Source organism: Poecilia mexicana, unplaced genomic scaffold (genome assembly GCF_051168715.1).
Source record: "Poecilia mexicana isolate PSO_F unplaced genomic scaffold, ASM5116871v1 scaffold_19, whole genome shotgun sequence".
Classification (NCBI taxonomy): Eukaryota; Metazoa; Chordata; class Actinopteri; order Cyprinodontiformes; family Poeciliidae; genus Poecilia; species Poecilia mexicana.
This window is the reverse complement of record NW_028263388.1, coordinates 25,371,823-25,386,395: the sequence shown is the minus strand read 5'-3', so window position 1 is coordinate 25,386,395 and position 14,573 is coordinate 25,371,823. Positions and strand designations below refer to the sequence as shown.

Below are 14,573 nucleotides of genomic sequence, written 5' to 3'. Positions count from 1 at the left end.
AAAATATTCGGTTCTAGAGTGTATTAACGCACAAGATTCCTTACACCATCCCCCAGCATCAGAGGATCTTCAAAGCGTCTGGTTCAATTTTATTTTTCTCGGGAATGTTCCCACATCAGTGCAAGTCTGTTGCATGGAGCACTTAAAGAGGAGTGCTTCAGAAACCTCTGGCAGCAAAGAGGAATTTTCCAAAAGACTTTATTTGATTGAGGAGTAAGATCCTTCTCTATATAGAAATGAGGTTCACAGCAAAGCAGTAAGCTGCTAATAATGCTAAAATGACAGCAAAGCTTATTTTAGACATGAATTTTGTATGTTCTGCCATTAACTCGACAGTAGCATTGTACCATCTGCTTCTTTTATATGGCCTCTTGATATAACTGTACTACATGATTTGAAAATAATTATTTGGCTTTGATTTTTTGATTTTTGTCTCATTAAACACATGACAAAAATGCATTCAGTGACATTCTTGATGGTCTCGTTTGCCAACTTGTTCAGCAGGGCCGAGCTCAAATCGTAACACCGCACCTACTAATGGCACTTCCGGTGGCAAGTGTCATTAGGCACCACAAGTGCCACTGTTTTCGGGGCTAGCTGTCAGTGTTGTCGCTGACTTCTGCTGACTTCGGAATCTCATACTGGCACTTCCGCTGACACCTGCCGTTATTGGTCACAAGTGCCACTGTTTTCGGGCTAACTGCCAGTGTTGCCACCATAGACATTGCCACCATGGTTGCCACTGGCTTCGGCAAATAGACTACATATCCCATGATGCTTTAAGACATCATGCTTTAAGACATCATGGGATATGCTTTCAATCATCATGGGATTGAAGACAGACAAAGAAGAAAGAGTTTTTCAGGGGGGGTTTTCGCAGAAAGACTTATGTTAGCTGAATTCCTACACTTTTTGTATATCATGTATGATTTGTTCATCCTATTTATTCACTAAAGTTCATCTGAATAATCCAGCCGACTCCTTTCGTCTTTGAATTAATCCAATACGCAACAGGTATCAGGGATGCCATTGGTTTTGGCACCTTTGCAACAACTGAGTCTGGCTTCCACTAGAGCTGCCGTTAGGTGTCCAGAAGGTTTCAGAGCTGTCACAACTGGTGCCGATGTTTTGGGAGATCGCAATGCCAGTTTTTGGAAAACGTGTTACTTATATTGCCTGTTTATTTTCAATGGTAATTGTATTGGTTAATTATCCGTTTAACACCTTGAATATTTTTCACTTAATTTAATTGAAGGAAGATGGCCAAAGTAATTGAATCTACCACTAAGTGTCACTGTTACAGTGGAACCTGTTGAACCCCGTTGGGTTGCCAGATAGGGCTTTGGCCAAGATGGAAATGCGTAGTAGTTGTGTAAAACTTATAATGTAGAAATTAATAAAGTTTGAAAAAAAATGTAAGCATAATGAAATATTATAATTTCTCATGGAGGAATAATATTTTATGTGATCCTGATGTAGTAAATTTACACATTGACTAAACATGAATTTTACAGAAGACTTCAATTGTTTTCAGAGAGGGATTTTATAATACACAAATATTTTAGTTCTTGGCTATTGAAAACTTAAATTATGTTATTGCTGTTTAAAATATTTACATACAACGGCCAATAAATATTGACAAATCAATTACTATGCATATACTTTGTGACAAACTTTTAAAAATGTTGAAACATGTCTGCCAATTAAAATAATATGTAAACAGCACAATTTTCATTTAAAAAAGCATTTCCATCTTAAATATAACCCAAAGTAATTTTTATTTTCAAAAATATGTAACAATCTTGTCTTAATGTTGCTTAGGATTCACACATTGTCAAAGTTTTTGAGGTGTACATACTTTCTGTTTTGACTTACTTCAGTGTAAAAAATTTGAAGGTGGTTTAACTTGAAAGTGAAAGTCTTCCTGCTGCCTTGAAAATGCTATTGAAATGCATTTTGTAGTTCAGATTTTATTCATCGTCTCATCTTTGAATAAGAAAACTTTAAAGACAATGTCCAGAACCAGAAATGAACACGGAGAACCAACCTTCATTTATGCCGCACAAATCTGGAATGAACTTCACAATTAATGAAAAATAGCAGATATTACATTTATTAAATAATAACAAGTAATAACTCTTTAAAACTGGTTAACAGGCATTTTTGGAAAATTATGACAACATGTTTTCCAAAAACTTTGCATTATCTTAAAAAAAAACTTTGAAAGTTATAGTGGCTGCCTGGTCTATTACTTTCTTGGGAACTTATGACATCCTGTGAACTGTCATGGAACCATGCTGAACATAATGTCACTCTGGAATTGTCAATATCTCATGTTGCCACTGTCACCAATATTAACTAATAAGTCAATATTAGTGAACTTACCCGGTTTAGTAATTGCGTTATATTAAGGTAGTTGTATGAAAATAATTATAATCCAAAACTGACAGGAACTTGTCAGCACTGACATACCATGGTATGTCGACACTAGTGTCAGTTGTAGTGGTACCTAGTGGTAGCCATTATCAGCTGTCGCAGAAGAGGTCCCATCTGACATGCATTCAGTGCAGGTATTGTCTTTATCGTTTATTGTATTTAAGTATGTATGAGAATTATGTTTTAATTAAGATATATTTTATTTTTATTTGTTTGAACTAAAGTTATTCATATGCTACATTCTATCTGAAACAGATAGAATGAGGTCACAGCAGCCCGTGGCACCCATGGCCACTTGTGCCACCTTACCCAGTAGAAAGGCGGCAACGGGTAAGGTGGCACAGTAGCCCGTGGCCATGGGTATGATAGTATAGTTATATCTGATCATAGCCCACTTATTTTGGAACTTAATTTTCCAGACAAACGTTCTGTGTATTCTTGGCGACTCAATCCTCTTCTTCTGTCAGATAAAAAATTTGTACAATATATTCCTGAACAAATTGATTTTTTCTTAAAAATGAACATTTCACCTTTTAGTACAGTTTGGGAAAGCTTGAAAGCATTTTTACGCGGTCACATTATATCCTATTGCTCACATACTAAGAAACAAAAGGTAAACGTTTAACTGAATTGACAGATCTGATTTCACAACTAGACAAACAGCACTCTATAACTTTGTCTCCGGATTTGTTTAAACAAAGATTGACCTTGCAAACTGAGTTTAATTTAACTTCCACTGAACAGTCTGAACGTATGATTCTTAAATCTAGGAGAATGTGGTATGAGCATGGGGAGAAAGCGTCAAGGATTTTGGCACATCAGCTCTGTAGATCTGAAACTGCACATTTAATTCTTGAGATTAAAACCCAATCTGGACAGATCACTACAGATCCACAAAAAATAAATGAGAGTTTTAAAATGTTTTACTCTAACCTTTATGAATCAGAATCTTTAAAAATGCCTGGACTGTTTGATAAATTTTTTGAAAAGATGGCGATCCCAACTTTAGACTCTACATTCAGGGATCAACTGGAGGAACAGATTACTGTAGAAGAAATTAAATTGGCAATTAACTCAATGCAGAATGCAAAGTCTCCAGGACCAGATGGGTACCCAGTTGAATTTTTCAATACCTATATAAAAATAGTTTGTCTCCATTGTTACGAGATATGTTTGTTGAATCATTTAACTGGTAATGTCTTCCCCCAATGCTTCGTCAAGCCACTATTTCTTTGTTATTGAAGTCAAATAAAGATCCACTTGAGTGTTCATCATATCGTCCAATTTCGCTGTTAAATGTGGATTTAAAAATATTGTCTAAAATCCTGGCTCTCAGACTAGAACGATGTTTACCTCATATTATTCCTTCTGATCAAACAGGATTTGTAAAGGGAAGGCATGGCTTTTTCAACTTGCGTAGATTTGTTAACATATTATACACGGAGTCAACTGCAACCCCTGAAGACGCCTTATCACTTGACGCTGAAAAGGCTTTCGACCGGGTGGAGTGGGACTATCTGTTTTACATATTAAATAAATTTGGATTTGGCCCTAAATTCATTTCTTGGATTCAGGTACTTTACTCCTCGCCTATGGCGTGTGTTGGAACAAATTATACTCCTGTTATTTCCCACTCCATCGCGGGACAAGACAGGGGTGTCCTTTGTCCCCTCTTTTATTTGTGTTAGCAATTGAACCGTTGGCAATTAAGTTGCAAGCAGAAGACAATGTTAAGGGTATCTACAGAGCTGATCAGGAGCACAAATTATCTTTATATGCTGATGACCTCCTGCTGTATATCTCAGACCCTTTGTGCTCTCTTCCCTATGCTCTTACTATACTTGAACAATTTGGCACTATTTCGGGTTACAAATTAAATTTGCATAAAAGTGAATTATTTAGTATATACTCTAAAGCCAGGAAGATTTCATATATAAAGTTTCCTTTTAAAGTTAAATCAGATTACGTGACTTACCTGGGGGTCAAAGTTACTTGCAAATATAAAGATCTCTTTAAAAAGAATTTTGTACCACTTCTTGAAAATACTAAAATAGATTTTCAAAAGTGGAATAATCTGCCACTATCGTTAATAGGCTGTGTCAATTCTATAAATATGAACATATTGCCTAAGTTCCTTTATTTATTTCAGTGCATTCCATGTTATATCCCAAAGAAATTCTTTGTGACACTAGATAAACACGTTTCTGCTTTTATTTGAAAATCCCCCAGAATACGTAAATCCCCCAGAATACGTAAAGATTTTATGCAGAGACCTAGACCTATGGGCGGATTGGTTTGCCAAATTTCCAGACTTATTCCTGGGCAGCAAATATACAAAACATGCTGTATTGGATCAGTGACTTTTCTACAGAAACCCCCTCTTGGCTTCAGATTGAGTCGTCTAATTGAGGCCAGACTAGCCTACCTGCTTTGTTGACCTCTGCTCTCCCTTTAGAAGTATGTACTTATAAATGCAACCCTCTACTATATAACTCCCTGAGAATCTGGGTGCAGTGTAGGAAAAAAGTGGGACACATTTAAATATGCTGAACTATGTATTAAAAACATACTTAAAAATACAATTGTTTATAAATGTAGCTTTGATAGATGTTTGAATATGGTTTCCAGTAACAAAAAAGTGTGTTATGATCGATTAAATGCGCTGATACGTCATTGTGCTGCTAAACACATAATGCTGAGTGGAGTGGTGGACCGCTCCAAGATGGCCGCCCTAAATCTCGTCAGCGACAATAGACGAGAGCGGTCCATGAGGCGTCTATCCTTATATTATGTCTATGGTGGCGCCTATCTAACAAGTTATATCGGCCAGACCTCCTGTTTAAAAAGAAGCTGAAGTATGTCACCTAATGCATATGAGGTAGGAGTCTTAACTTCACATTTTCTTTGAGAAAACAACATTGACTATGTTCTCTTTCTTTGTAATGTTACCTATGAACAATTCAAGCTAATGGTACCTGGCTGTAATTTAATGTTAGCTAAAGTTATTAAACTCCATTACTGTAAGGTTAGTCAAAGTTAACTTTTATGTGCATTATTTAGCAACTTGGCTGATGTTACATGATGCTTGTGTTCTTTGCTTTGCCGACTTTAGCCACATGAAGACCCATTTTAGCCTAAGGACACATGGTGAGAAGTGGGGGGAGGACAAATGTGTCTAATGAAAACATGCTACCGAGTGGAGGATGATAATGAGGACCAGACACCAGAGAAAGAAGCCCCTGTTTGACCAAAGAGAAAGAAGCAGATAAAATATTCCCCAATATGACTTAGGTAAGTCATTTTTATGCTACTATTTTCTCCAGGTGAAGGGAGGTGGGCAGGGACAGGTAAGTGGGGAAGGGGAAGCAGCAATGAGTTAATAAGTTACGTTCTAGACAACTAACTGTTGTCAAATGTAAAACTGGTGTTTAATCTATTTATTTATTAATAAACTTCTTGCAAACATCCATAAGTCAGAGTATCTGGTTGGAAATAATTTTGAATGCTCATTAAGTGAAAAGGTACACTCATGTGCCTAAAACTATACATTAAGTGATGCAATTTGAACAACAGTGGCAGTCTGTCTGAATTTCTGCCAAACAAATATTTGATCAGTATAATTTTGCTCAGCTCTAGTTATTATGCTACTTTTATTAAGAAATAATTGTATTGCACTTTATAGCAACCAGTCATGTTAACTAGACATTAGTCTGCCAGTCTACCATTCTGACAGTGGGCAGCAAGGGACATTTTTGGAATGGTATTTAAATAAATGCTGAATTAAGATCACGTTGTTTTTGTTTTTTGTTTAGGTTTTTTTTTTTTTTTAGGTGACCACAATGAATTGAGCCATCACCCACTATGAAAATGTCCAGAAGAGATTCACCAAGTTTGAATTCATGAAAAGGCTTTCACCATGATTGTCACTGAACACAACTATTGCAAGAACAGCTATAATTTCTGAGCATTTCTGGACATCTTTAAAGAGCTGCTTCCAGGAAATTAAAACAACAAGAAGATCTCCCCGTTTTCAGAGCGTTACAGTACGGAGCCCTCCAGTGAACATGGGGAATTTTTTTCCCTTTTGCGTCCCCTCGCAATAATCTACTGATCAGTTTATGCGGCATAATTGAATACCAGGGTTTCCCCCAGTGTATTATAAGCCTGGCGGCCGCCATGTTTTACTGGCCCCGCCGCCAGGTTAAGCGTTGCTTGTTTAAATAATAATAATAATAATAAAATTGCTTTTTCTTTTTAAAGCCGGGCTGCGTCTCTGTTGCTCTGAGCATTTCACTAGCAGAGCAGATTTATACTCAAGGATAGGTTTATAATAGATAGGTTTATAGTTTATGCATTTAAGCCAGCAGCACGCAGACTAATCACACAGTTGGCGCCTCTGCGCTTTGCCTCGCGCGCTGCCGCTGCTTTACCTCAGCGGGATCGCGCGCGCCTCCTTTCACTCAAACTGGACACAGGCTGACCTGTATGTATATTTACGTCAACTTACTGTGAGGAATTATGATCCTTTAAAACTCTTACCTAGAGCTAACAACCGCGTTAGCTCTGGTTGTGCAGCTCAATGTGAACCGCAGGAATAACTTGTAGCGAATTCAGAGGCGCGTTGTGGAGCGGTGAGAATGATTTATCTTTGTGAACAAACAATTATATGCGGTGTGTTTACATCTCAACACGCTGTCCAGCGTGTGTCTGTCTTCCCTGTAAAGTTTATGTCTGTGGTTCCGGTTGGCCGGAGCATTTGTGGATAACGAGCAGCGCTAACCTCATCATGCAGGTTCAGCCCGGTGAGGAGCTTTCACGCTCTAATCAGAGTCACGCATCACGTTGATTTTATATTATTTTTTGTATTGTTTTTCCGGTTACACGATGCATCAAACCATATCAAATGCGTTTTCCACTTAAGAGTTAATACGCGCGGCCGCACGGAGATCTGAGAAACTCCAGACACGGTCGAGTCCCATGAACTCGACCAACCAGAATAGTTTCTGTGACGATTAAAATTCAACAGACACAAAATGGAACAACTACTAAAGCCAAATCTCCTGTTTGTTGCGCATCTCTGCGCAGTGCAGCGGATTTGCTCATTGTGCAGGGCCGGTCCAAGGTTGCATGAGGCCCTGCGCAGACTTTGACTTAGGGGTCCCTCTAGCTGGTAAAATCATCAGCACCTCTAACAGCTTCTGTGTTAGAGTTAGTGAAATATGGGAGAAGGGAGTAGTTTAAATGGCCAGCCTAAAAAGCAATAAGTTATAATAGCAGTTTACTAATTTGGATTTGTAAATTCAAAGATTAAACTCACAGGATCACATTGTTGCTATGGTAACAAAACAATCCAACTATGAATATTGTTCTTTGAAGTTTTGCAAAGTAAACTTGCCAGCTCCCAGTGTTGTAGTACTCGAGAACGGTCTTGGTCTCGATACCGGTCTTGAGACCATTTATTGATGGTCTCGGTCTCGTCTCGGACTCGACCGCATTTGGTCTCGGTCTTGTCTCGGTCTCGGACACTGAGGACTCTGCATTTTATTTCAAGACCAGTCGAGACCGCAACTGTTAAAATACCACTAAACATACAGCACACTATCTAGTTTATTTGTTAACATCTTTGTTTTCAGTGGATGCAAAACGCACCAATTAAAATCCAAGCAATAACGTGACTTGCCAAATACGTGTTTCTGTTTCTCTCCCTTCCCACTCCCCACCTTTCACTCGCACGCGGCGCTCTGAGACAGGCACAGTGGTTTCCTCTCAGCAGCATAAGATGTTTAATCGTCAGTAATATAATAGCGCTGCATAAATCATAAGAAATCCGATGGCCACAGCTGACTCAACATCGCTTCGCTTTCACAGACGGTGGGGACGTCTTACTTTTTTCGTCACTTAGAAAAGTAGCTCAAAGAAGGTAAGCTCCGTTAACGTGATGTTAGCAAAGCTAGCTGTACAGACGCACATAAGCATTGTGATGAAAAAAGTTGTCACTGCGCTGAATTATTGTGCGGAGATGTTGACTGACTTGTCGCATATATGGGACAACGCTGTGTCCAAAAGTCTGCAATATAGTGAAGTGACATTCAGGAACAGTATGATTCATCTGCTCGTCTCTTTACTTATTAGATAGGACTGGAGTGTCACTGAGAGTCGTTCTATGGACTCTTTGCACCTCAGCTTCCGCGTTTGGGGAAAAACGGCTCGATTGTTTCCGATCTATTGAAAATGGCCTTTTACAATAGGTGCTTTCAGGGCTTGGCCAAGGTGTGTACATCGATCCGAAGCCCCAACAAGTCAGCTGGAGAAAGGTTTTAAGATTTATGCCTCGTTATACATTTAGTGATATGAAGGTGAGTTTTACTTAAACTTTGTGGCTAACATTAACGTTAGCTTATGCTAGTAGGCAATATTCTCGGATATTGATCTTGTAAAAATGTGCTATTTAAGTATCTAAACATTCTAACGGACAATGTTTTTACCTAATTTTCAAGTATACTGTGTGTTTATTGTCGTTAGTGTCAGACTAACGGGGTTCGGTTACGGTTCGGGCTTTTTACTTCCGAAGCACGACGAAGCACAACAAGCCTCATAGCTTGACAGTAGCGCAGCTCTGTCAGCTGTTCAGGTTCAAAGTTGCTGCTTTTAGAAAAATATGACCGTGTTGCTTCATGTCTCCGTGTTATTTCGTTTTATTACCTTTGCATGTTTCTTGTGAAGTGCTCAGGACGGTGTTTACAGCAGTATGTACAGGCGGATCAGTTGCTTGGCTGTCTGGCTCTGGTCTGCTCTCTCGTTCCCATATACTCGCTTTTTCAGGCTGAATACAGAAGTGATTCCATGGAAATAACTCAGGGAGGCTCCTTTATTTATCATCCGTATCCCTGGTATTTTTAGGCTGATCCGGAGTGAAGTGAAGGCTGCAAACTTTGTGTTGTGCAGCGTTAGCTTTAACTGGTAGTGACAAATATTTACAAGGCACCATCTTCTTAATTCAGGATCGCTTGGAAATTAATGAAAACTTAAAAGCTCATCATATTAGAAAGACAACAACGTTCATAGTATTGTGTTTTTTGCATCTGAAATACGACTTAGTCTTTTCTACCAGTCATGGTAACTCAAAGCGGAAACAAGTGAGCCGCATTAGCTCCTGGAGATGTAACGTCAACGCCGTAGGTGCAAAGAGCCCATTAGATTACCATACGCTGTCAGAATAGCATACATGCAGTGAGTACCATGCCTGCGCATTAAGAAGTCCGACAGTCAGAGGAGTTGTCAGCTCACCATACACAACAAGTTATGATGAAAATAAGTCATTAAATTGTTTTCCATGATAACTATATAGATATACATGCATTGTTTTTTCAAATTGTATTTAAAGCAGGGTCTGGCTGCAGCTGGAGTCAGCTACAACACACGCCCGTGTAAAATTCATTAACCTACTTAACCGCTAAGTCAAGATGCCATACAACTGTTAATAAAGTGTATAATGATCTACGTATGATTCTATGTTGCTAATTAAATAAAATTATATAGTAAAGACGTGTCTGACAGATATAGCCGTGAGTTTGTGCTAAGCGTATGACGATCTGACAGCATATGCTGACCTGACAGAACACTCTTCTTTGTTCTTGTAATCCCCTACGTACACTGCAGCAGCCATCATTATTTTATTTAATTATGTACATTGACATTTTTTAATTAACAAATAAATAAAACAAGAACGAAAGAGCACACAGAGCATGCACATTGCTCTTTGATTGTTTTCGGTCAAAGTGGCAGCTGTAATGGTAGTCTGCCATGGTGTCAGACTATCTGGTTTCATGTAGTGGGAGAGAGGGTGAGAACAGTCACGGTGAGCGTCTTGTGATTGGTTACTTCTTGCTTGTTGCTCCTTGATCAGTCTTCATAGTTGAGCGTTATTTACCGTCAGGGCATTGCCTCAATTGCTATGTTTAATGGTGCAGACAGTGGTGGTTTCTGACATGAGCAATAATATGGGCAAACACCCAGGGCGTTATCTTTTTAAGGATGACACGAGACCACCGCGGATTGTAGCACAGAGATGGAAGCAAAATTAATATTGATTAATTTAATTAAGTATTTAATATCTAGGTGTTTTTATGTGAATATGGATCTTTCAGATCAATTTGAGAAGTAATTTTGATCATATTTTACATTTTATTGTGTCATGTAGCACAGGCCGCTGGTCTTGGTCTTGACTTGGTCTCGGACCCTAAAAGTCTTGGTCTTGTCTCGATATGCTCTGGTCTTGGTCTTGTCTTGGTCTCGGGTTAGGTGGTCTTGAACACAACACTGCCAGCTCCTTAAAATCTTGCATTTAAATGTTAAACAATTTAAAATCTTTTAACTTATGTATGCCTAAACAATTTAATCAAATTTAACAGCATTGATAATCTCAATAAACAAGTGTTAGATTTATGCATCTCTGGTCTGTTTTAAAGTATTAGCGTTTATGGGGCCTCTGAAGCTCTTAGGGGCCTGATGGAGCTGTTGACTTAATTTGGATTAAACAGAAGTGCAAATTAGTTGTTTTTAGACTAGTTGCGGGTTTAAATAGCATTTCACTGGAGATGTTTTCCTGTAACATATAATTACACAGTAATACTTTAATATTTCCTGTCAACTTAACATCTTTTAATACAAAAACACGGTAGACCGCTGGTGGACCGCCTCGACGCCCCCACCACGGGGCTTGGCAAGTTTTCTGGAGGAAACCCTGAATACTGTAAGCCTTTTTTACGGTGGCCGCCATACTTTCTACTTTAATACAAGCTTATAAGGTTTTTCCATGGACGATTGAGTTATTATCGTGGGGTAATAAGTCATCCGATTGTCTCTATTGTGTTCGTAGTCTGACTGGTTTAAAGGGCTGCTTTCAGTGCCGTTCCATCTTAGCCTTAACAGACATAAACATGATATGACAGGAGCAGCGGCTTTGACACCTGGTGGTGGGCGTGTCGATGTGGGCGTGACTGTCATCAAGTATGAATGGGAAGGTTACTGGTGTGCTGCTTGCTTTGTGTATGAGAAAGCGGGTGAGCGGGGTGGTCAGTCACATAGTTTGGAGCATGATAATCAAAATTAAATAAATCGATAATTGTGACAGAACAAAGAAGAGGTTAGGAGTTGATTGATACACGGACAGATGAGATTCCCCGAGTTAACCCAGTGCGGCCCTCTACCACCATTAGTTTGCTGTGTTTTATAATAATAAAACGTGTTTATTATTATTAACACTAATCAGTCACGGCTGATTAGTGGGCGCACTTACGGCTGCACAGTAAACCCGTTGATTTTTTACAGCAGACAGCCGCTCCCTTCTCTTGCAGGTACTGCGTACCCCTGCTAAATCTTTTAGGGGTACGCAGTACCCTACCGTACCCCCTTATTTTCACCCCTGGCTTTTTTCACCCGAACGAAGGAGACAGCTGACTGTTGAAAGAACCTATTTTCTTAAGTTAAAGAATAAATAATTCTGTTTTAGTTTTTCAATCAGTGTTTCAGAGTTACAGACGTTAAACCCTCTGAAGAATAAGTTATCTTTTGTTTTATTCCAATGTACAAAGAGTTTGTTTTACAGCTATGATGGTAGTTACAAGTAGTTCAGTGTGTATCACTTCACTTGAGGTAAGACTTAATATCAGTGACTCTGTTAGCATAGCATTTGACACTGTAATAACACTGAATGACATCTTTATAATTGTTGCTTCTAGTTTCACTTTGCTTGAGGTAAGAGATATTAATGACACTGTAATAACATTTAATGACATCTTCATAGCTGGTCCTACTTGTTCCACTTGATGTAAAAGGAAATATTAATGACTCTTATTAAATCATTTGACAGTGTAATAAAGCTTAGTGAAATGTTTATTGTTGGTCCTACTTATTTTGCTTTATTTCAGGTAGGGGAAATATTAATTACTGTTTTGTTAGCGCAATAACATTTTCATGACATTATTATGATTACTATTATGACATATTTATGACATATAATGATTCTTGGTTAATGACAAGTTGTCATAACAAAGGCATTTTGAATAATGTCAACTTTGTATTAAAAGTGTCATGATTTACCAAGGAGGACTTCCTCATGTTCATGACAGGTGTTGCGTCATGTTTATGACGCTGTTATGACAGTCTTATTCACACCCCGTCAAAGTGTTACCGCACTTTGAAATGCCTTGCTGCTGAAATGTGCTATACAAATAAAATTTGATTTGATTTGTATCAAAAACTACAAAAATGGCAGAACGGGTTGAAGTGCAATGCTTTGTGACCTAGAGGAGGGGCGTGAAATGTCTCATTCACATTTAAAAAGACCGCAGAAAAAGAAAACGAGGAGTCTATGGAGCTACAATAACCAGAAAGAGCATTGCAGTTCTACATTATATAGATTATGAGCAAATAATTTACATGTGAAAAGGAAGGATTTAAATGCATTATATGTCCACTTTAAGCCCAACAATAATTGTTATCCTGCATTTCAAAAGCTGTTCTGACAGCTTTTGAAATGGAGTAACTGGACACATGTGGACACAGTAAGTAATCCCAGTGGCACCCTGGAAAGTGAATATGTTCAATGGTTTCTAGACAGTACTCTACTTAAAACTATCACTCTGTCTATCTCTACGAATAATGACTGAGTTCTAGCATTTTAAATTAGAGCAGTCGCTAAAGATAGTTTCTTTGAATTCCTTTTGCATGAACCTATTTATATTCAGAAAGGTTCTTTTCCTGCATTGTACTAAAACAGCAGGACAATGCTAGACGGTTTATTAGGCCAACGAGGAGGAAGTCCTAAGGTTTTCAAGCCTGCCTGTGTGCTGGGGGCCATCTCTGGTGACAAAGAAGTCGATGATCCTGGAGGTAAAGTCGAAGGCCACTTGTGTTTTACTGTAGATCACAGTGATGCAATGTCTGTCCCCGTAGCTGGCCCGCGGCATGCCGCCACTGAACAGCAGGAACGGAGGCCTACACAAACAAGTTCCAGTTCAGTTCGGTTTGCCCACTGGTTAATGTGTAACATGTCCAGGTTCAACATTTGCAAGAATTTGCTGAGGACACTGTCCAACTAAATAACTGCTAAGTGTAATGAGCTCACCCTCCTGCAGTCGGAAGCTGAACTATTTTATTGATGGCCTTGCAAGGAAAATGTCCTGGAACAAGAAAATAAATGATCAGCCTCAAACATTACAAATGTGGCAGGAAGTTCAAATGGGAAAAAAAAAAAAAAAAAAAAAAAAAATGTTTTCTTCTTCACCGTATGGAACATTGGACTTTTCCTCTTCCTCTCTTTCGTCCCCAGTCCTCAATGTCCAGCAGCAGTAGCTTCCATCGTTGTGGGAGCTCAGAATGCAGCTTCCATCCTCCGTCCACCACATGCTCTCCAGCTGCTACAGGTGGATCACATTCAGAGGATTAGGGTAGCTGGACTGGCAGCTGGGTTATCACACTCCCACTCTTGGCACTTACCTGAGTGGCAGGGATGTGGCGGATGGCACAGCGGTGATCCAAATCCCAGATGACCATCAGTCCCCGGCCGTAGCCGATAGCAACCTGATTGGAGTTGACGGGGTTCTCCTGCAAGGCCTCAACATGTTCCAGATTCCTACGGCCAATGTAGTCATCTGGTACGCTGGAGTAACAACAAAAAGTCAACTGTGAACAGAGCCGACAGAGGCAGGTGAGAGCAGGGAACAAGCTTTGTTTTCTTCAGATTAGCCGAGTTTTGCTTGATGATGTCATGGAGTTCAAAGAGATTCTGTATTTGAGCAATTCCAGTAGCTTTTCTAATCTCACAAGATTCAGAATGAAAAAAACACGACCTCTGCTTCACCATTTCAGTTGTGATATGAGATGAGCAACCACAGGACGTATAAGAAGACAACTTTCATTGAAAGAGTTTTAAAACAACCTAAGGAAAAACTCTTCAAGCCTAAATACTTATACTTTGCATCATCCCATTTATAGGCTCTCAGATCTATAACTCAGATCAACTTCTAAAGGCTTTTTGTACTGCAGGGTTTAGTCTAATCCCCTTCAGATGGCCCTGGTTGTTTTTGCATTGAACAGAGAGCCGCCTGGAAGGTAGGCAGGGACCGTCATGTCAA

At 39.1% G+C, this 14,573-nt stretch overlaps 1 protein-coding gene across 2 annotated transcripts in view; it reads right to left on the bottom strand.

Annotated features, from left to right (window-relative positions):
• The window catches only part of llgl2 (LLGL scribble cell polarity complex component 2), a 110,487-nt gene that overhangs the window by 24,859 nt on the left and 71,055 nt on the right, over window positions 1–14,573 (bottom strand). For both annotated transcript variants that reach the window (XM_088001104.1, XM_088001103.1), the window contains 4 exons: window positions 13,936–14,098; window positions 13,724–13,856; window positions 13,565–13,619; window positions 13,280–13,434 (listed from right to left, as the gene is read on the bottom strand). In XM_088001104.1, the coding sequence (XP_087857230.1) occupies window positions 13,280–13,434; window positions 13,565–13,619; window positions 13,724–13,856; window positions 13,936–14,098 (506 nt within the window). The remainder of the gene's footprint in view (window positions 1–13,279; window positions 13,435–13,564; window positions 13,620–13,723; window positions 13,857–13,935; window positions 14,099–14,573) is intronic.